Genomic DNA, 22597 nt, shown 5'->3' with positions numbered 1-22597 from the left:
CCCCCATCGCCCAGCCCACCTCCCCACCTCACCGAAACACCTACCACCTTAACCCACTGCCCCCATCGCCCAACCCACCTCCCCACCTCACCGAAACCCACAACCCCACCTACCACCTTAACCCACTACCCCCATCGCCTAGCCCACCTCCCCACCTCACCGAAACCCAAAACCCCACCTACCACCTTAACCCACTGCCCCCATCGCCCAGCCCCTCCACCACCTCACCAGACCCACCCACCCACCTCACCGAAACCCACCTACCCACCTACCACCTTAACCCACCTCCCCACATCAAAACCCACCTCACCGAAATCACCCAAAAGAACACCGAAACCTACCTCACCACCACCGAAACTCACCTCACCACCCGAAACAACCACTGAAAACACCAAAAAAAAACATAAAAAAAATCCATACTTCACCAACACCATATATTTCAAAAAAATCAGAAAATTCAACAAATTAATTAAAATCAAAATTTAGAAGAAAAAAAAGAGAAACATACCTTAATTTGACCAAAAAAAACGTCAAAATTTGGTTTATAAGGTCAAATTCGACCATGAAAATCTTAGAGTTTTCATGGTCGAATTTGACATGAAAACCTTGATTTTCATGAGTTGCCATTGAATATCTTGAAATAATCTTGAGTTGCCAAAGAAAACGAAACGAAAAAAAAAGAAAGAGGGGAAGAGGAAAGGTTGCGTGCGCCGAGAAAGGAGAAGGGAGGAAGGAAGGAGAAAGAGGGGAAGAGGAAAGAAGAGAGGAGAGAGAAAGAGAAGGGAGGCGGGGAGAGAGAAAGGAGTGTAAGGGTTTTTAGGGTTTTTTTAGGTTTTAAAGAGGTTTTTATTTATTATTTAATTAATTTCCGACGGAATATTCTGTTGGAAATTTCCGACAGATTTAGATTCTGTCGGAAATTTAATGTTTCGACGGAATATTCCATCGGAAACTTCCGACTGATTTTATTTCCGTCAGAATATAAATTTTCCGACAGAATATTCTGTCGGAATGCCCATATATTCCGACGGATTTTTATTCCGTAGGAATTCCGTCGGAAATTTCCGACGGAATATAAATCCGCCGGAATATATAGGATTTCCGACGGAATTTACCCTTTTTCTTGTAGTGATGATTATTTTGGAGTAAATGTCACCCCTTGTTAAATTTTTTCATTGAATTTAATTTGTTCTAAACTTGGATTACTATAAGTGTAATAGATTTTTTGGAATTTATATCATTACTTTGAATATTTGATTGCTTTTTTTTTTTTTTATTTCAATAACATAAATTTAATAACAAAACTAAATTAAATCTATATATGTTGAAAGGTCATATTATTCAAAATCTACATATCTTCCAAACTAACAAGTACATGTTTGTTCAAAATAAAAAGTACAAGTTACTTTTTCAAAATAAAACATTAGCATTGTCTAAAATTGTTCAAAACTTGTAATCAAACCATATTTCAGCATTGTCATTCACTTCAAATCTGTTCTTGTTTACTGCACTTGTAAGGATTTCATTGCTATAATATATCCTTAGCTTCTTCAGAGTATCAAACTATAAAGCAAAAAAGAAAATCACATCAGCAAAAAGGAACATTAGATCTAATAAAAAGAACATTATACATATTTAAAAGAACATTATGCAAGTATAAAAGAACATATCTTACATTGTCAGCCTTAAACCCACATTCCCATTTCCAAATGTGAGGGATTATTTCTGGTGCTACATATGAGGATGTATGAATGTATAGATTTTTATGCTAAAGATAGTGAAGGATGTACATAATAAATAATTAACGGACACGTTGAAATTGCCAATATCACAATTCAATAGTAAGCTAATTTTTCAAGTAGATAAACCAGTAGCAATATCCAATAGAAGAACATCGTATTACATCAAAAAGAACATTATCAGAAACATTAACTTTAAATAAAAGAACATAATACAATTTGAAAAAAAAACGTCGTATTACATCAAAAAGAACATTATCAAAAACAATTAATTAATCATTGAATCATTTCCTACTAAACAGATCTACCATTTTTAATTGCATTGAAAACTTCAAAATCCCAAATTAACTCATAAACAGTAACAGAGACCCTACCAAACAGATTTACAATTTTTTTTAGTACACTAACAACTTGAAATGCCAAATTATGTGAGAAAAGGATGTTTTGTACCCCACTTACTTTGTTTTTGCCAAACTCTCTATGGATTTCAAGATACGAGGGTCCACAATTGGAGCAACATCTTCACCTTCTTCTTTCTTTTTGCTTTTTTTTCCTTTAATATTTTTGAAAGCTGCTTTCAATGGAATATCTTTCTCATTTAACACTTTTTGTTCACTAAATTAAAAAAAAATTAAAAAATAAATCAAACAAACATGCATAGAACTTCTTAACTTTCTGATGTATAATTATCTTTTTAAACACAATAAAAAGTACAAATTATAGAATTGAATGAGAAATTCGCACTTACGCATCGTTTTTGGCCTTCATAATTGCAAAAAAACTTGATTAATTTCTGAAGATGATTCAATTTTTGAGTAAAATAGAGTTTCTTTGAAAGGGGGAAGATGGGGAAGATGAACTACTTTTCACTTTTTTTGCAGAGTAAATTTTAGGAGAGAGAAAAAAATAAAAGTTTACTCAATTACTTCAATTAAAGTGGACTCTAAAATTTTCAAAAGCCCATTAACTGTCCATCCTCAATTAAATGCGCGTACTCTTAAAACGTATAAGATGTTCTTTTATGTTCTTTATTCATAGGGTGATGTTCTTCCGGGTGTACCATGCGCATGGTACACCCGGGTGTACGAAACAATTATTGTAGGTTTTGACATACTTGTAACATTTTGGAGAATCCCTTTAATATGCAATGAATTTTACTCCGTATTCAATTTTAAAGAGGGTGTGAGCATTATTTTTTTACGATATGGATGGTGTTGATAACCTAACTATATAGAAAATTCTATGAGAGTGAAGGATAGATTAAGTAGTTAGAGATCCTTTCTCGGTTCCGGAATTTTGGAATCGATTCTCATCGCTTGCCCTTGTGGCTCTCTAAACACCAAAAAAAATATAGAAAATTCTATACTAAAATTTTACATATCAATATGACATCCATCACTTTGTGGACTTCTTATTCATCATTTGTATTCAAAATAATAAATAAAATTAAAATTATAAGCATCATAACCACCCCTTTCATTTTTTTACTCTTTATTATTCTAATCAACTAGCTATTATGTATCAGTAATTTATTTGATAATGATGATGACAATAATAATTTCTTAATTTCTTTTTAATCTTCAAAATTTAAAAAGAAATTAAGAATTTGCACATTGTATTATCTTGCACATACATAGAGTGAATTTACAAGTCTGCCAAATCTTTTTTTTTTTTTTTGGTTCTCAGTGTTATCTACATCTTATCTATGGATACTTTCCTAATGTTTCTATTGTAATTAAGAGTAACATGTGCATTGCATAGCCCAAAAATTAAACTAGATGATTTTAGTATGATGGTATTATTAAATTTTGTATAGTTTTGTGCATGATTAGAGCTAGCTAAGGTTGTTTAGCTTGCTTGAAATAGCAACTCCCTCATCTCATTTCTTAGGGATATTGTTGTCATTTCTTATACTTTATGTAATTGGGCTGACTGTATATAAGAGACCCAAAAAGTTACCCATACAATGTATATTAGTAATCACTTTGAATTCCACAATCGTATCCTAACCTGCAATATACTACGTAATATATACAAGTATTTACTTATGCCTCCAAAATGTTGATCCTTTTATGAATAGTAATTTTATTTTATTTTTCTTTGATAAGTTATGTTTTAATATGGAGATATCCTAATCTTTGGTGCACTTTTCATATCAAAAAGATATACCAAATACAAAATATTTTATAGGTTTAAAAGAAAATTAAGGTGGAAAATTTATTTGAAATGATAGGATTGGTGAAGTTTTTGGGAATATTATTTCAGATAATGATTGGATTGGTGTGAAAGAGGATGAACATTATGAAGTAGGGTCAATACTTATTAAAGATGAGCAAAGAAATCTAGTTTGTGCCGCTACTATGGTTTAATATCGATCTTAGGTAGTGCCTTTGTAAATGTTTGTAAGCATAACGTTACAGCACTACTTACTACGTGATAAGATCAGTCCCACTTTTTTTTTTTTTTTGGGTGTGATTTTACTCTACATAATAAAAGAATCGACCACATTCAAACAAACACATAAAAAATAATATACACGTACACTCCATTTGATTTGTCCCGTCCCTTCTCAAACTATATGCACCTGAATTAGTATATCTTTGAGTGTATTTTTTGCTAAAATGATAATTTTCGCTCATTAAAAATTTTACTAGTAAATGAGTAAGTAATATCAAATTTGTCAAAAAAATATACTTCGTATTGTCTTTTAGGTTCAACTATCCTTGATTTTTACTCCTTTGTTTAGCCAAAAAGACAGTGTTAGAGAGTCAAGATTGACAATAAGGAAACAAAGGTTCTTTAATTATACCTCTCATTTAAATTTCGCATGATCTTACTATATAGAGAGAAAAACACGTCTGATTATTCAACTAGCGTTAAATTAAATTACTATCTAGTTCAAAAAAAAAAAAAAAAAATTACTATCTACTAGTGAAAAGAACATAATATATTATATATGGTCTTTTTCATCCTCATGTCTCATGATCCTTCAATTAGCCATCATGCATCGTCTAATTCCCTAACTAACATGACTTTTAAAAATTCTCATTTGTCTTTATCAAACCGTTTAGTGTCGTTCATTAGCATTTTCTAAGGGTTGTCCCCAATAAAACTATAATTAGAAGAATCTATAAATGCGACTTTAATTACATGAATATTGCATATGCATGATAATATTAATTAATTAAGTAGATCAAACATCTCTAGAAAGATAAAGCTTAGGCATTGTTTAAATTTTGATTTGGAACCACAATCATCACAAATTCACATGCGGTGTACAACAATCCAAATATACAAGTACCACTATACCGCTGAAAAACTAACTTAAATAAATATATGAATGATATTGAATTCAAGTTCCTCCATCTCTAAACGTTCTTCCTTTTTGAATGGTTATAGTCTCAAAAAAGAAGAGAAAAAAAAAACATAAAGAGCTTTTAGAGATGAATCTAAAATTATATATCACTTATTTTTTTTCTTTTTCTTATTTAGAGAGCCACTCAAATTTAACAACAATTTACTACGTAGTAAAATATTATTTTTCCTTTTTAATCTTGATATTTTTCCCATTCCATAAGTCTAATCGATCTATTCCTATATATTCTATATACATATACTCTATTCCACATTTTACAATTAATTTTTGCCTTTCAACATCTCTTACCTTACTAAATGACCTACATTTTGCCTACGTGCTTACTTTTACCATCTTTAACGTAACCCTAGTTATTTTGGATGATTTTACAGTGGTTGTTTGAAAAACGACTATCATAAGCTTAACTATGTGGCAAGATGTGATTGGATGTATTTATCCACATCAGTTTTGACATTTTAATGCCTTATATAATTAAAGTTCATTTTTTATTTTCAAATTAAATATTCTAATTTATAAAATTCATTTTTTAATTTCATAATTAATTTTAGAAAACCAAAATTAAAATTAAAATCAAAATAAAAAATTAAAATTAAAATTAAATCATCAAGTTCTTCATTGTTCTTATCCAAAATTAAACTTTTCGAAAATTTGTCACTTTTATTCAGCAATTCGTTCAATGATTCAATGTTAGGTTAAATCTATCCATGTCGTTCATCATTTCATTTTATGTCGTATCATTTCATTTTATTTTTTATCAGTTTTCGATTATTAGGTATTTGTTCTTCAAAAATGAAAAATATGTTGTTCTTAAGAATTTTGAAGAACAAATACCTAATAATTGAAAATTGAAAAAAAAAAATGAAATGATACAATACGAAGTGATGAACAATATGGATAGATCTAACCTAACATTGAATCATTTAAAGAATTGCTGAATAAAAGTGACAAATTTTCAAAAAGTTTTGACTTTGGATGAAGAACATTAATGAACAATTTTTTTAAGGGAAATTCTCGACGGTGACCCCCAACTTCTGCTACGCACCAATGAACCTCCCTTTTTTTTATTATACAAAATGACCTTAGTTAAGAATTTTATCCCCCTAATAACATTATTTCATTAAATAGTTAATTAAAATTAACTATGGTTAATTTTTTTTAAAAAAAATAACACTTTACAAAAATAACAACCACCAACCCATCCACCCACACCACCATCTCCACCAACTAGCCACCCTATCCTCCTTCCCTTTCACTACTGGCGACCTACTGCCTGACCACCTCTAGACCGTCAAAATCGGAACGATGACCACCCCCAGATCGCCGAACCCAAACCCCCAGACCGTCAAACCCAAACCCCACAACCACTTTATACCGTCAAACGCCCCAAACCCTGACCAGTTTCCGCCCCCTTCCCTTCCCCCTCACCCACCACCAGCTGAACCGAAACCACCCTCGCTTGAAAACCAAACCTAGTAACCCCCACCTGAACCGAAATCACTTTCAGATGTGGGTAGGTGGGGTGGTTTCGGGTTGTTGTTGGCGGAGAGGAGACTCAGAGGAGATAGAAAGGGAGGGTTATGGGCTATGGTGGGAGGAGGAGCGCTGGTCTGGTTCTGGGTCTGAAGGAGGTGTTGGGTCTTAGTCTGGTGGGGGATTTCGGTTTGGGGTAAGAATGAGGCCAAGTAGAGGTGGTGGTGGCGGCTAGTTGAAGGCGAAGGTTGCGGCGGCGGCTAGTATCGTCGGCTGGTTGATGGTGAAGGAGGCGGCGCCGGCTGTTTGATGGTGAAGGAGGTGGCAGCGGCTAGGTGAAGGTGGCTGGTTGTTTTTTTTTTTTTTTTAAAAAAAAAAAAAATCTAACCATAGTTTAATTTTTTAAATAATAAAACACTCATTAATGTCATATTTGGGATAAAATTCTTAAAAAATGTCATTTTGTATAATTAATTTTCAAGAGGGTTACCATTGGTGTGTAGCAGAAGTTGGGGGTCACCATTGAGAATTTCCCTTTTTTTTAATTTTAACTTTTAATTTAATTTTGATTTTCTAAATTTAATTATGAATTTTAGAAATTAGAATATTTAATTTTCGAAAAAAAATTGAATTTCTGAAATTAGAAAAATGAATTTCAATTAAATTAGGCATTATAAAGTCAAAGGTGATGTGGATAACTACATCCAATCACATCCTACCATATAGTTAAGTTTATGGTAGTTATTTTTCGAAAGACTACTGTAAAAAATTCAAGTTATTTCTCTTCTATTTTCTTAATTCTTGTACAAATAATAAAATCAGAAAAAAAAAAAAAAGAAAAAAAAAAGCATATAGCATATAATAACAGTAATCTAGATTGTTATTGGTACTGTTCTAAAAAAAAAAGATTGTTATTGGTACTCATTTTATGTTGTAACTTTGATTTGGATTCAACATCACCTATTCGGGCTATTCCAAATAAATAAATAAAGATGGACCATGTACAAGATACACCTACATGCAAGAGGATTAAGGTCATATTTGGTAAATGGCTTTTTGGTTAGTTTTTGGTTTTTTTGTGGTCAAACAGTAAAAAAAAAGTGTTTGGTAATTGACTTTTCATTCAGCAAAAAAACTGGCTTTTAAGCCAAAATGAAAAAGCTGCTTTGAGTAGCTTTTTTTGTTGGCTTTTGGCTTGTTGACCCACAAATTATCTAATAAACAGCCAACAGCCAACAACTAAATTTTCCAAACACTTTTATAAACAGCTAATTTTAAAAGCTAATATAAGCCAAACATTTCAGTTAGTCGAACAAGCCAAGTGCACTAGCCAACCACCAACCGCTAACATCCATTTGCCAAACAAGGCCTAAATTATCACGCTATTTATGGTTTTGTTGATTGATTCTGTATATAAGAGAGAAGGAAGTATCCAACATTGGTGGGCTCCTAGGATGCACCATTGCTTTGAAGATTAAGGCCAAGTACAATACCCTTATTCATGGACTTGTGGTCCTCTCCTCTATTTCTTGAGTGACACTTTCGTTTTTATCATACTTCCTACAATAATTTTACGTAAAGCAAAACATATACGTGTAGGATAAATCACAAATAGATTGTTCAAATCTCTCATAAGTCATAATATAAGGGTAGTCCATGATTACAAGCTAGAAATAAAATATATTATAAAATACTACATAACTTTTAAGAAATTGTGACAATTTTTTCAAATTTTCATAAAATAACATGTGTGATGTGACTATTTATTTAGGACGCAAAAAAACTTCAAAAACATATCCACAATTTCTTATCAGAGGCCATTTTTTCAATGTGCGTGCTTTAAATTAGATGGATCAAATTATATCCTAATCTTATCTTCATCATCAAAAGTTTAGCTTGATGAAGCTTTTAATTTTCGGCTAGTGTGGCTTTTGAACTGACCCATTTTCTTTCTTTCTTTCTCAACTTTTGAATAAAACTTCTTCTATTACTAGTGAGTAGTGACATAAAGAATGGATATGCTAACAATAACTTGTAGCAACTTTGTTCTCTTTTATCTGATCAAACTATAAAGGAAGAAAAGTACTCGTATCTAGCTTGTGAATGATATCATAGGATGCAAAGCACCATCAATTGAAGCACATTGTCAGTGATTTGGCACTTTGTACCCTGATTTCTAGTGCTTCAATGCCATGCTTTTTACTACATGGATTGAATGGACCACCAAATTAAAGTCCTGCAACAAATGATTAGTTATCATCTAAATTTAAGTAATTATATCATTAAATTGAATGTTTAATTCCTTAAGCTGTGACATATTGTATTAATGCGAGTATTAAATAATTGACAAACATACAATGATGTTATAATAATGGATACATTATAGAGTTATGTACTATATATGTTTAGAAATAATTGTCGAACTGTCTCAAGAATCTTAAACACAAATAGTTCAAAATTTGACATAATTTTGCATCAGTAGGTGTAATTAATTTGCTAGAACAAAACTAACTCCACACCCAGTTATCATACGTGCCTGTTGGGTATATTTCCAATCTACTTAGAGGAAGTGTCCGTGTATCATTCTACTGGGTATTCATGCCATGCCGCGAGCCAACAGTCTGCACGGCATGGCACAGCATCATCCCTTTGCGAAGGTTTGTGAACAGGTTACGATGATTCCGTGCTAGATTCCAATGAGAATCCTGAAGGAAGACCCAGTAGCCATTATGCAAGGTTCAAAAGATGAGGCTGATATACGTACAGTGCAACATATTTAACCTCTGCAATCAATTCTCTCCTCTACTCAGCGGAAGGCTAAACTCTAACAACCCGATTGCATTAATGAATAGCGGTTTAACTGATTATGATAATACAATATTATAATATGTTCTATAGAAATACAAATCTGTCACATAGTAGCCATCTATTTGGAGATAAGAGTTGTATTGCCATGAATACATTAACACAAGTCATGCCGTATACAAACTTACATGTCAAATTATCTTCGTGTTCTGTTTTACGCATCTTCGAGTTTAATTTGATATCGTGGTTGTAGAATTCATAAATTTACGTATAGAGTTTTAATTGTGTATAAACAAAGGATGAACATTTAAGGCTTTTGCTAGATGTTTGCGACTTAAAATTAACTCGAGACTCAGTTCCACAAGAGCCAGTAAATTCCAAATTTTGTCTTAGTATTGTTGTCATAAAGCTTACGCTCTCATTCTCAATTGCAACAACTAAATTCTCCTGGTGAACCCACAATGTACGTAGAATAGGAGAGTGAGCATTAGAGACTGAACATTTTGGCTGTCATGTTGCTGTATAGAACTATAGATCCGCTCATATCTGTCAATTCTTTGTCCGTATAAGAGATGACTCGAAGAAATGCCTAAGCAGCAAAAGCTAAGAGGCACGGTATATCTGGTTGGAATCCAGAATTAATTGTAAAAGGTATAGTAGCTGATCAACCTGAACCTTTCATCAAAATAGGAAAAAACTCACTACACCAGAAGAAAATGTACCAAATGTACAATGCTAAAGAGAGGTGTATCGCTATCTACCAATGTCCTTGAGAGCTCTAGTGCATTCAAGATTGAGGCTAATAACATACTAACTGTACCGTTACGGACAGCGTTATTTGTATGAAATGCCTGATATGGTCCAAATACCAGCTGGTGCCATTGTTTTCAATCCTCATGCTAAAATATACCTTCTGTTCCATCATTAAGCCATGGGACCAAAACTTTTCGATACTTTAAATCTGAAGAATTTCTCCGAAATTAAATCCAAGTCTTCATAGCCTTCTAACTTTTGCATCTAAACTGGTTGACATTTTTGAAAGAATTTATGAATTTCTTCATTGCAACTTTAATGCTTTTGGCTTCACTCATTAGAGAAGTTCCTCTTCAATCCTTGCAATTTGTGGCCTGTCATAAAAACAAAAACAAGTCCACCCAATGTTGAGGGAATTACTCCGTACCTGTCACATGGAAAGAGCTTTATTCAAGATCCAACATGCCACGAAAACATACTGGAAAACTACCTATAATAAAAAAACATGGATAATATAAACAAACTTCCAAACCTAAATGCAATCAAAGTCCTTGATTAGGACGTGTGACATTCTAAAGCTCTCTCAAACTCCTTGATACCACTGTTTGATCAAACCCACTTCAGATGAATATAAACACCGTTGGTTAAAATTTTCAGATTCAGGATGTTTCTCTGCATTGTTCAACATCAGCATTCAGCAGTCTTGAAGTGACCTTGGTGTCTGTACTATATACTACGGTTTGCTTCATCTGAGGCACCAAAATTTACACATTCCGCTTGTATATATGTGGTTGGTTTTCTTTCCATGTGTGTGGACAATATCCACAATATCCTTCAAAAATTTCAGAGAAAGGCTGTTTATAATAGGAAGTACGAACCAGAGAAAATCAAAGGCCTGCCTTTAAAACACCAAATAATTCCAATCTTCGGGTTTATATAACTAGCAAGTCGAGCTGATGAAGAACTCGATGGTATAGAACAAACAACCACAGATCTACATGACATATATTAAAGGTGATAAATGAGGCAAAGTAGATAAACTCCCTTCATATTATCGACATCCATTTTTCTGAAAACTGAAGAAACAGAGAAATCACTCAGGAATCACAGATTCACAGCAAATAAATCTGTCAACTAACCTGGCAACCTCCGATATCAACTGTTAATTTCTTGCAAAATTTTGTAAAGCATACATTTCTCTCAACATACTGAAGCCATTCTAGGACAAATAATATGCACAACCAACAAACAAACACAGAATCCAAACAGATTTCTCGAAAACAGAAGAGCACTCGTGCAATTGTGTACACCTTCATCAACCTTTGTTTAGGAATTTAGGACACTCTTACAGAAGGTGTAACCAGAGTTTTCAATAGAAACATAATACCTAATCAGCCAACTATGACTGTTCACAAGAATTACCAGAGTACGGAATGAAGCTACATACCTGTATTAGTAGAACTTAGAGCTGGCGAGGTTTTCTGAAACCTGTTACAAACTTCATCTAGAAATGCTATTCAGCTCATTGAGCAGGTGAGCAGCTTATAGATGATTGGTTGGTTGAGAATCCAGTATAGCTATTTTTTTTTTTTTACTTCAACACACCTCTTCATGCTCAATACTAACAATACAGCTGACAGTATCAGAAGCAATTAGGATTTAGCTTTTCACCATCAGGTGTTGCAAAGTTCCAGATATTAGACAAACCAAAGGGTATTAAGTGATAAAAGTAAAAATAACAAAGAACAGAGCTCTCACCTTTATTCCACACTGATCTCAGGCAACAAAGTGTATATATGATGTTATTCTTCACACGGCAGCCCATTAGCCTTTGGGTTCACAGCAATGTACAAGCTTCCTAGTCTCACAAGTGTAATTCATACATAGCAACTGACATAAATTCCTTCAAGCATTTAAGCAGAGGGATACCTTGCCAGGAATGACAATAAAAGTGATAGCTTTGCAAACATCAGCAGACAGGCAACATGCAAGACCCCAAGTTCTTTGTGGAACTTTTGATAGCCAGCTATACACATCATAAGCTCAAAATATGAATAAATGCACTGCCCAAAACACCAACTGCGATTTTCTCAATATTGCATATTTGTGCCAGATAAGCAACATGCCTTAAGCCATGATAAGAAAATAAGTCCTGTAATGGCTAAAATCCGACTGATAACAGCAGCCATAAAGCCCTATAAAAGGCTGTCACTGCCCTATTTCAACTCATCAACACCTACGCTCAACATCACCTGGCAATGAAAATAATAACAAAAAGCACTATATAGCATTTCTGAACAACTGATCAATGTATAATATCTCTGAAGAGAACACGTGTGATGGACTTCTTGCTAAGTTTGATCTTGCCCAAGCCCCAGTCATCTTTGACAGCAGTAAATTCATAAGGAAGAAAAAAAAAAAGCAATCAGAAATCAGGAAAATGAAAATCAAGATGAGCCCCAAAAAATCTCATTGATTCAACCCTACAACAATAATGTCAAGAGTTACATGTCCAGAAAATGCCAAGATAAAGATCACATTCAATGAGAAAATGGTATCTGGATTCAAAAAAATTCCTAGACCCACCTAACTTTTTGTCAAGGGCCAATGTAGACTAATAAAAAGCACCCCAACAAAAATTTGCAGGCATTATCTATCCTGTCGGGATAACATCAAGAAGATAAAAAAAGAGATTAAATAATTTCCAGTGATCTTTGGATACCGAACGAAGAACAAAACCACAGGTCAAAGCTACGAAGGAACAACTCCCTTTGTAGCATCATCACCACCACAATTCTGCACACCAACAGACAGTGGGTTGTCATCAAGTTTATCCTCTTGTCCACACACAACTGGCTCCTCATCTTCCCTGAAGCTTGCGGATAAACTTCCAATTCGTCCATCACAATCCCTTGTAACCCTGCTACCAAACTCTGGAGTATCCTGGAAAGTTTCATCATGATTCAATCTCTTTTCTGGATCCTCATTATCGGTGCGCCTCATGATATTAGGCTGACCATAGTGTTTTCGCCTGTCTTGATAGTTCTCATATCGACATCCTCTATTGGATCCATTGGTGTCAGAAAATCTTCCAGCATAATTGGGTCGATATTGTTCCTCAGACTTAGAATTATGTGATGGATCCATGACATCAACCCCAAATTGCTTTGAATTAGGATTAAATTTTCCATCTCTTTCATATATGACAGAATGATTTTCCCCTCTAAACCTCCTTGTACCATCGCCAATGCGGCTGTCTATACCCCTTAACCCTCTGTCCTGAAAACTTGAAACATCTCTATCCCGAAAACCATTAGTCATGGAAAAACTATCATTAATATCCTGATGCATTTTATTTGCCATGCCATCATCAAAGTTACGCCTCGCAGGACGAAGGAGATTATATTGTTTCCTTCTTTCTCCAAAATTCTCCTCATATCTAACTCCTCTACCAACATCATCTGGAATCCTATCTGAAATTCTATAATACCCATCAGGCTTCAGGTTTCGTGGGGAATCTATTGCGGTACCTCTGTCATCCCTCAAGCGAATTCTCCCTGGTGATCTATCTGGAGCAGAGTTCCGCTGCTTGTAACCTAGCTCCCTAAAATGACCTGGTTCATCCTTCCGAGCAGAACTCCATCGGTTACGCGGAGGAGATCCATGGTTTCTTGAAATTGACCTAAAACCACCTGCATGGTCAGGCCCGGAGCCAGGTTGTTGCTGTGGTGACCTTAGTCTTTGCATTCTGGCCTCAGGCCTAAAATTTGGAGATCTACTTCGGTGCCTAAAGAAGGTATTACCACCATTTCCAGCCCCCAGTCTTCTCCTTGGAGAATTCCAAATGACAGGAGACCGACTTCTTGATCGAGATGGAGACTTCCTGCGAGAGTGATGTATATTTGACTGCCCTCTACCACCAAATGGAGAAATACTTCTCTCTCTGCGGGACAAAGGACGACGGTATTTTAAGGAGGACTGGAATGATTCATCTGGAGAAGGCCCACTAAACCTTCCCCTGCCTCCCCTGCTTTCAGAAAAAGGGCCACACCTGAAGGATCTTCCCCGACCAAAGCCTCCAGCTCTATCAGGGCTAAACTTCCTATCGGTATTATAACGCGAGTGAAATCCAGCACAAGGCTCTCCATCAGCACCAGTTCGACTTTTTGGAAGTTGTTGAGAATATGATGCATCATCTTGAGTGCCAACACATCCATGGTCGTCTCTCTCCACACTAGCATCAACATCGAGTTTTGAATGTCCATGGATAATAGGTGAGTAACGCCTGAAACTTCTACGATTGTCTGATGAACCATCCCACCTACCACCTTGGCGTCCTCTACCTTGACTGTGAAATGAATATCGCGGCCTCTCAAACGATCTCATGGAGCCAGGCTCAAATCTATCAAAAAGACATCAACATATTAGATCCAAGAAAGCTAGAAGTAATCCCCTAATACGAGGAAATATAAGGAGTACAACAAAGGGAAACAAAAGGGGAAAGGGTAGGAGGGAAGAGCAAGCAGTCACTGTAAAGCGCACATATAACCAACATAACACTGATACCTATTCTCCATTTTCTTGAAACGCTCCTCCCTATATGCATGATCACGAGAAATTGGACCTTCAATCTGAGACTGCAAGCCCCTTCTGAATGCTTTTGGTTCCACTCTAGTTTCATCTTGGGGATCTAGCGGTCCATCAATATGACTAGGCATTCTATTCTTTCTCCCGATATCATCTATGCCTTGATTTCCCATATCTGAAAAGCTCTTGCTACTCTCAAGCAGTTCTTTTCGCAGAATTATTTCCGTTTTCTCTCCAGCATGACTTGATTTTATTTGGTTAACTTCAACATGTTCACTATCATTCCCAACTGCTTCAGAAGATACTTTAAAAACCTCATTATCATTTTTACAATCATGAAAAGCGACGGCAGCAGCAGTTCCCAGTCTCCCGCTCTTTCTATCTTCAACTTGTCCAGACTCAGAGACGTGGTCCTCACTTGAATTGGCCATATACGTTTCTCTGTAGTTCGAAATATAGTCTATATTTTCAGCTTCTCTATCACCAGCATCATATTCTTCCCAAGCACGTCCACTTGACTCCCTGAGCTCCCCATCTTCATATTGGGAATCATAACCCTCCTGGAGCTCACCATTAGCATCAGTGCCAACCACCAAAACTGGATAACATTGAACACCAACATCATTACTATGTTTAAGAGAATCTTCATAATCAGTATTGTCAGAATAATTAGAACAATTATCCAAGTTAATTTTGCAAGTCTCATGGATGGAGAAATCACATGAATCCATGAGTGTTACCGAGCAATTTTCAGAGGGATTCTTTATGGTTTCATTATTACTAACTATATTTCCATCCTGAATATAATTAAAATCCTGCAACTTAGTATCTAAAGCTACCGGAAGCTCACATCTTTTAGGCACAGAGTTGGATGCCTCAGTGTGAACAGGGGCATTATCATCTGATACAGCAACTTCAGCATGCTCTTGATGCTCTACTGTTTTCAGGTCAGCATTCTCTATTAGAGGTTTTTCTTCATGATGAAAATTCTTAGGTGTCTCCAAATCCTCTGGAACAGTGACATTTTGTTTAACCTTTGAGCTTGATGACACACACAAACTAATATAACTATCAGCAGACACAGCGCCAAATATAGCATCTGAAGCACAAGCATTTCCAAAATTCTGCAACTGACGGGAAGACACACCACCGTCTGTTTTTAACCCCTCAATTACTGGCTCATAGCTTACACTATTGTCATTCAAATCTAAACTCTTCACAGAAGGATCATCAACCTCATTTACAGTATAAGAAGCTGACAATTGAGCAGTCTGATCAGGGGCAGCAGCAACTAATCCAATAGTGGGATCAACATTTTCATCATGGTGCATGCTTTTAGAGTCTTCAACCATACACTTCACAACATCCAAGTTAAGATTGGAGTTGGTTGAAAGAGGCTTCTCGCCTACGCATTGAGGCTGCTTCAGATTGAGGCAAGAATCTATATTATAATTGTCCTTAATATCAACTGAACTTTGATTTGCCGGTGATCTCTGTTCACCAGGGAGTAGGCAGCTTTTTGCAGCATGTAAAGTTTCCAAATTTTCTCGTGAATCATGGGCTTTCAATTCCATATTGTCATTGTGGTCGACTTTTCCAGCATCTTGAGAAATGTCATGAGCAACAACATTTTGAACTCCTGGATCGTCAAAAGGCTGCTCCCAAGCATCCATCACAACATTCAAGTCCCAATGCAACCTAACATCTCGGGAAGATTGTCTCTGGTCCTTCCCTTCATCTTCATCTTTGCTGCAGGAAACATCCGCAGAAAAGCCCAAGGAAACATCCTTCATTTTTCCAACAGCAACAACATTTTGAGATGAATTTACAGTGGTAGAGATAGATGCAAGCTCTACAATTGGCTCTGTGGATATACAGGATGATGTTGCTCCACTTGATATTTCAGACGAATTAATAACATCTTCCTTTGATAAACCCTTAGATAATGAAGGTGCTACAGCATAAATAGAAACTTCCCGCGCTCGCTCCAGCACAGAAGACTCTTCAATGCCTGAACCATCCTCCGCATAACCACAATCTCTTCCCAAACTGCTACTGCAGGCAGCAGCTGCAAGTATTGATATACCAGAGAAATCTTCATCTTCACCGAAGCTTTTGTTAGAATTGTCAGTTTTCTTAGCATCAACCCGATTTTTATTCTCAACAATCTGGCTCGAACTAATGTCAGAAGTTGAAGATTGCAAAGGTAAAAGTTTGATTGAAACATCTTGACTTCTTGTTTGATCTGCAATCTCCTCCGCACATGGAGAGTCGTAAACTGGCGGTGGTGACGGGGACCTTAACAAGAATCTTCTCTTTTTGATAGGTACATGCTCTGCCTTATTACTAAAGCGACAGCCTGATGCTAGTACTCCATGCTGCCAAATAGAAGATAACAGGAGATTTAGGGAGGAGTTTCCAAATATATTCGAGGGTTAATAAAATTATTAATATTAACTCTGTGGAATAAAAAAAATCACGATATACCTTTTCAGTCTCAGATACAGGCATTTTGAACACTAAACTTGCAAAGGAAAATAAATTATAATCCTTTATGCTTTAAGATACTGTCTTTCGGGCAAGTCTTGATGCACTCCGACTACCTTCTAAAACCTTCAGACAGAATTAATTAGACTATGAGCATATATACAAAGACTAGACTACTTTATTGACAGAGACATCTATGCAACCTGTTTAGACAATGGTCCTGGTCCAAACAGCACGAGAAAATTCCCGATGCACAGAAAAGAAATCTGCAGACATGCAAATGGTGCAATTTGCATACCATTTAGATGTCGATTCATTTACCTTCATATAACTTACTAACCAGTCATAGCCACAAAATATTTTGAGAGAGACTGCTTTAAAATATCAAAATTGATGCTAGGTACATGACAAAAATGTTTTAGGTGACGATCAGAAATCCAAGCAAGAGAAAACACAAAACATGTACACCCAAATGCATATAATTTTATTTTATTAGATATAAAGTTATTACACCAAGCAGATTAATCATTCATCATTACAGGAAAACAAGCACCGAGCACGAGGATATGTGGGCATCATCACCAGTGTATCTTAAGGTTGAGGGAACATGGCCACACTTAGCACTCACAGTAGACATAATTGATGCCATAAAACACACAGGTTCCAAGAAGAAAGAAATCACTAATAACTGCATAAACATAAACACAGAAGATAATTTGTTTTTTCGTCAAACAGAGGAAATACCATACTTCTCTTACACTACAGCTTTCAAGCAGCAAAGAAGTATAGAAATACAAAGTAACAAAGATCCACCAGAAACTCACATGACCGTAATCACACATACATATAATGATAAACTTTCTGTAAGAGGTCCAGATTTTATGCAGCCATGTAATTCAAGCCTAAAAAACAGATCAGAGAAGAAAACAATTAAGATTTTATCAGACCAAAACAATAAAAGTAAATCATCAATTATCATCCCCCCAGAAAACCTATTGTCGTCTTTCTACATGACCAAACAAAATCACAAGGGAACACATAGTGGGAAAAAAACACAAATCATTCAAACTTTTACTTCGAATCCAACATATAAGCATAATTTAGGCAGGACCTCGATAATTAATCTCATTTATGATAGGTAATACATCAATGGCTAAACCTAATTCCAGCAAGGAGTCTTCCAACATTTCACAGAACCTCAAGCAAATCAAAAGAGTACTAATACAAGCATAAGTAACATAGATTATATACTATCGACCGCCACCATATGCATATCAACATTGCTAAAACAAGCACAGACAAACACAGATTTAACAGTTTCAACACCCTTCATAAGCAAATCATGCTAAGTCAAGCACAGTCAGCATAGATTAATTGGTTTCGACACCCTCATAACCAAATCATGCTAAATCAAGCACAGTCAGTATAGATTAAATGGTTTCGACACCCTTCATAACCAAACCATGCTAAATCAAGCACAGTCAGCATAGATTAAACGGTTTCGACGTTCCTCATAACCAAATCATGCTAAATTACGCAGACAGCACAAATTAAACGGTTTCGACAGTCCTCACAACCATATCATGCTAACAATAACCACAGGCAGCACAGATTAAATGATTTCGACGGTCCTCACAACCAAATCACGCTAAACAAGCACAAGCAGCATAAATTAAACGGTCTCGACAGTCCTCACAACGAAACCACGCTAAAAACAAGCACATAAACCATAAATCAAATCCATTCGCTCAGCAAAAATGCACTTCACTTTAAAACAACAATAGCAACTCCAAATTATAGCAGCTTCAACAATTAATCTCATAATCTCATCTAATAATCTCCCAATCTGCCAAAAAAACTAGGGTTATATCGCTTCAAGTTGACCAACATTTATAAATTCCATCAATCATCACACACTCACACATACTGTACACTCATTTGCTTAGTAACCGCCATCATCCAATAACTTCAACGCAATCAATGAAGATAGATTCATTCCAACAATCGCAAAAACCCTCACAACAAACCAAAAACAGCAGAAATATCAACTATAACATAAATCAAACACAACTTACTTTCAATACCTTCAGATTCAATCGAAAATATCACTCGATCTTCACCTTAACCACTCGATTCAATAGATCTTCCAAAAAAAAAACGATTAATTTATTTTTTTTTCACTGAATTAAACTAAAATAGTTCCAGAAATTCTTCTTCATCATCATCAACATCGATAAACCATAAACTTCAGTCCTTTCAATCATCAATAAACAACAAAAAATCTTCTATTCTCCATTAAAGATGGCGGCAATAAATAGGGTTTTTCTGAGATTCTGCTGCTTCATCGGTGCAAAATTCATCATTCCACTCATTCTCTCTCCTCTGAAAATCGAACCTTTTCCAAAATCAACAAAGAAAAAATAGCAGAAAAATAGAGAAATAATTCTTAGTTCATCTTCAATGTTGAGCTTCTTTGAGGGTGTGACTGTGTCGTCTTCTTCTTCACTTTCTCTCTCCTCAAAATCCTCGAGAAGAGTTTTTTTGCCTTTACTTTTTTTTTTTTTTTTTTTTTTTCTGTTGGCTGCTTTGGTGGTGGAAGTGAAGGCTACTGCAGCATCACCACGTATTTATTCTTCTGAATTTCTAACGAAACCCTTTTCTTCGTTTTTTTTTTCCTGTTTTACCCTTTGTTCTTTATTTGACTTTTATGCTCTATTTTAGATCTAGGGTTGAGATTTTGGATTGAGAAATATTGAGGTGTAAATGGATATTCAATTATTGGGCTTTATATTTGTATGATTTTACTTTATTATTATGGTTGGTAGTATTCTGTGGTGAGTGTATATAAGTCTATCTTGAATAAGTTTTTTATTAATCTTATAACTATGACTATGATACTTACAAATCTTAAAATACCATGGACGTGAATTTAATAGTGAGTGTTACTGTCAATATTTTAGAAAAAAAAATTACTGTGGTTGTTTACATAAAAATCGTCAAATCGCTATCTTTTTTGCTCATCATTTTTAAGGAAAGATAACGGTTTTATTGAAAAGAGAAGAAATTGTTATTTAGGGAAGTAAAGGCGTTTTAAATGATCTCTGGAAAAAACTAATGAAAATTGCATTAAGTTTCATATAGTCCCTCCATTTTTTAAATGAAATATTTTGACTTTTTGCATTTTTCACTTGATTCACTTTGACTGATGTCAGTTATTATGCATTACTCTAAATATAGTCTCGTGGGTGTACATGCTAGAATTGTCTCAGTCAATAGTTTTTAATATTCGATTGTTATAATTCTTCCTTATTAATAATTAAGGATATTATTATTGGTCAAAGTGATTGACATACGTGCTTGGAGAAACGTTTAAGGTTAAAATAATAAGGAGTTCGGACATTAGACATTACTTGTATCATCACTAGCTTCAAATATTATGTCAATGTAATACAAACGACATGGTACATAATGTTCATTGAAATTGCGTAATATATATAGTAAATGAAAAGGTTTTACTCTACATATAATTAACACCATTGATAAGTGTTCTATTTGTCCACTTATCATGGTATTTTTAACACGATTTTGTAGTCATTTTCCCCTCTTTAATCCTTTTTAATCCCCTTTAGTGCATGATTGTAGCCTTTGGCATTCCCGTTCCTTTTTATGTGTGTGTTCGTGTTTGTAGATGCAACAAGAATTGATTCATATAGCACAAGCATGAAGACTCTTTAATAAGGCACGCACCAACTGAGGAGAGGGCACTCCTAACCCAAGCGCCACAATCTGTCTCTCTCTATTCCCTTGGAAGAGCGGGCATGCAACCTGTAAGGAGCGGGCACGCAGGTAGACCAGGAGCGGGCGCTCTAGCCTAGGGAGTGGGTGCTCCTATGAGAAGGAGCGGGCGCTCCTCCTATTCCAAAGCCGATTTTGACGGATTCTATGATGTAATTTTTGGGGGTATAAATACCACCCTTGGCTTCATTTGTACGGATATTCTTTCCTTTAGTTTTTCTTAGACCCTTATTTCTTAGTTAGCTCTCTAAACTCTCATTAATTAGTTTAGTTTCACTCAAACTCAATCATTGGAGTAGATTAATTGAAGTTTGTATTCTCAATTTCAATAATTTCTCAACTTTGAAGCTTCATTGGTAATATCTTTCCTCTACCTCTTGCTCTTTATTTTCAGTTTTTAATTGCTTTATTTTGTTAATTTCTCTCTTAATCTTGATTATTTTTTGTTGCATGTTCAATCAACTTAGATTATATCACTCTTCTCAACTTGTTAGATTAATGTTAGAATTAGAACTTGTAGCTATGTTGTTCTTCCCCATGTTTAGTGAGTAGTCTATTAGCTAGGGGTTGGGTGAAGACTCAACCAAGCCATGGATTGATCGATATTTGTGCTTGCATGTTCATTTTGGGTTGATGTTTGATTGCTAAAGAATTAGTTAATTGCATGTGTAATTGGATGACCACTTATTGCTCATGTATTCATTTCTATGCTTGCATTGAAAGATGAAGTTTGGTTGTGAACCTTTTCTTGTATGATTAAACCGAATTTCTATCTTATTATGGTTCCTTGTATGGATGATGTAGTAGTCTTAGTTGCGATAATTAGGTGAGAAATCTCAATTACTTGTTCTTTAATGCTATCTTGGACCGATCGAAAGACAAACCCGAGTTAGTAGTATACTTCCTATTATTAAGACTTGGTTGGCCTATCTTGTTAGTTGAGTTTGGTTTAGGAATGTTTAGTGTTGTGGCTTCGAAAGAAGGCAATTTTGAGTGCCCTTTCTATCACCCAATTTGTGTTCATGCTTGCCTATTGTTTTGATCCATTGGTTTGGTTGGTGTCAATTCCCATTTTCCCCCTAGTGTTTGTCTCCATAGTAGTTAATTAATCAAAACCCCCAATTTGTGACCGAACTAGATTACAATCGTTTCATAATCTTGGTGTACTCATACCCATTCCCTGTGGATACGATCCTCTACTTACCCTAGATTTGTCTTAGGTTGGTTTAGGTATAAATATTGTTTGGTTTAAGGTGATTGTCCAACGACTGATTTATCCCTCTACCAACCATTTACATCACCAATGTTGTGTCAACCATCATCGCACCACCACCTCATAAACCCACTGTCTTCAACTCTTCATCACTTAACCTCGTTTATTATCTCTTCTCATTGGTATCAGTGACTCAGTGTCGCTTCCAACCCTATCCCCTCAATCTATAGCCACCCTAACAAAGATCTTACCTTTCTCTTTCACCCTATCTTGTTTCGCCTTCTCACCTCTTAAATAATGTCATTATTTTCTTTTTTTCTTCTTGCCACCTCACTCAATATTTATCTTGCATTAAATGCTTAAAATTTGGTT

The 22597-nt window shown here is 35.3% G+C and overlaps 1 protein-coding gene across 11 annotated transcripts; it reads right to left on the bottom strand.

Annotated features, from left to right (window-relative positions):
• Nucleotides 1-9967: 9967 nt before the first annotated feature.
• LOC110719557 lies at nucleotides 9968-20017 on the bottom strand. Of its 11 annotated transcripts, none has more exons than XM_021898520.1 (6): nucleotides 19293-20017; nucleotides 17421-17483; nucleotides 17218-17343; nucleotides 15581-17108; nucleotides 14710-15328; nucleotides 9968-14545 (listed from the first exon to the last, which is right to left on the bottom strand). In XM_021898520.1, exons 3-6 carry the CDS (start codon nucleotides 17239-17241, stop codon nucleotides 12895-12897), a joined length of 3822 nt encoding a protein of 1273 aa, XP_021754212.1. In that variant the 5' UTR covers nucleotides 17242-17343; nucleotides 17421-17483; nucleotides 19293-20017; the 3' UTR covers nucleotides 9968-12894. The 11 variants fall into 11 exon arrangements, 8 of the variants coding, with proteins under 8 accessions (XP_021754212.1, XP_021754213.1, XP_021754206.1 ...); XM_021898521.1 differs by having other exon boundaries at nucleotides 19302-20017; XR_002511133.1 differs by having other exon boundaries at nucleotides 9968-10570; nucleotides 10676-14545; nucleotides 17218-20017.
• Nucleotides 20018-22597: the final 2580 nt, after the last annotated feature.

This window comes from Chenopodium quinoa, unplaced genomic scaffold (assembly GCF_001683475.1).
Source record: "Chenopodium quinoa cultivar QQ74 unplaced genomic scaffold, ASM168347v1, whole genome shotgun sequence".
NCBI classification, from domain to species: Eukaryota; Viridiplantae; Streptophyta; class Magnoliopsida; order Caryophyllales; family Amaranthaceae; genus Chenopodium; species Chenopodium quinoa.
Note: the sequence above shows the minus strand (reverse complement) of the source record. Positions and strands in the feature narration are given on the sequence as shown.